Raw genomic sequence first — 728 nt, forward strand, 5'->3', positions numbered from 1 at the left:
GTCTTGTCCTAATTAAGGAGAGAGCTTTCTACTCCGCAGTATTCTTCCTTTTCTTCCCCTTCTCCATCTTCTCCATCTTAGCCTTCTCCATCTTCTTAGCCTTCTCCATCTTAGCCTTCTCAAATATCATAAACAACGAAATTAATGAGAGAGGTTATAATTATGCAAGAGTCGCTGGAAAAAAAATTATAAAAAAAAAAAAGAAAAAAAAAAAAAAGAAAACCAAGAACAAAGAGCAAAATTTACGTACATGGATGTTCACAGCCGGTACGCTGTCTTTTACGGAGAATTGGCGGGTCAAGACGACGAACTACTATATTCCATCCATGTGCGGTACGTCCACTTAGTTCCAGCGCCTTCTCTACACATCCTTCTCCCATAATAGAAATCTCAGCAAGTCTGGAAAATTCGATTCTTTAGTTATAATTTAATAACTTGAGACAGGGAGGGAGAGGGAGAGCTGGGAAAAATATTCACCAATTTGGGGAAGTAAGAAGGGAAAAACAACCTAGTGGGAACAAAGATTCCGTCGACCAAATCAACTGTGGGAATAACACTAATATCGGTGACCTCTCCACATGAAGAGAAATGTTCATACAACCCGATCATGTAATCAATATTACGCACCGAAGAAGGTAAACCATCTACCTTAACCATCAGCCTAATTAACAAGGAGAGAAGATTATAAATAGCACGCATGATCACAAGAACAGATACTAAAAGCATTG

At 38.7% G+C, this 728-nt stretch overlaps 1 protein-coding gene across 1 annotated transcript; it reads right to left on the bottom strand.

The window, feature by feature from the left end:
• Window positions 1–60: 60 nt before the first annotated feature.
• On the bottom strand, window positions 61–722 carry LOC104774597. The gene is made up of 3 exons (XM_010499143.2): window positions 509–722; window positions 251–399; window positions 61–115 (listed from the first exon to the last, which is right to left on the bottom strand). The coding sequence occupies exons 1-3, from the start codon at window positions 697–699 to the stop codon at window positions 111–113; spliced, it is 345 nt and encodes a 114-aa protein (XP_010497445.2). The 5' UTR covers window positions 700–722; the 3' UTR covers window positions 61–110.
• Between the last annotated feature and the right edge of the window lie 6 nt (window positions 723–728).

The sequence above is a fragment of the Camelina sativa genome, unplaced genomic scaffold (genome assembly GCF_000633955.1).
Source record: "Camelina sativa cultivar DH55 unplaced genomic scaffold, Cs unpScaffold03830, whole genome shotgun sequence".
NCBI classification, from domain to species: Eukaryota; Viridiplantae; Streptophyta; class Magnoliopsida; order Brassicales; family Brassicaceae; genus Camelina; species Camelina sativa.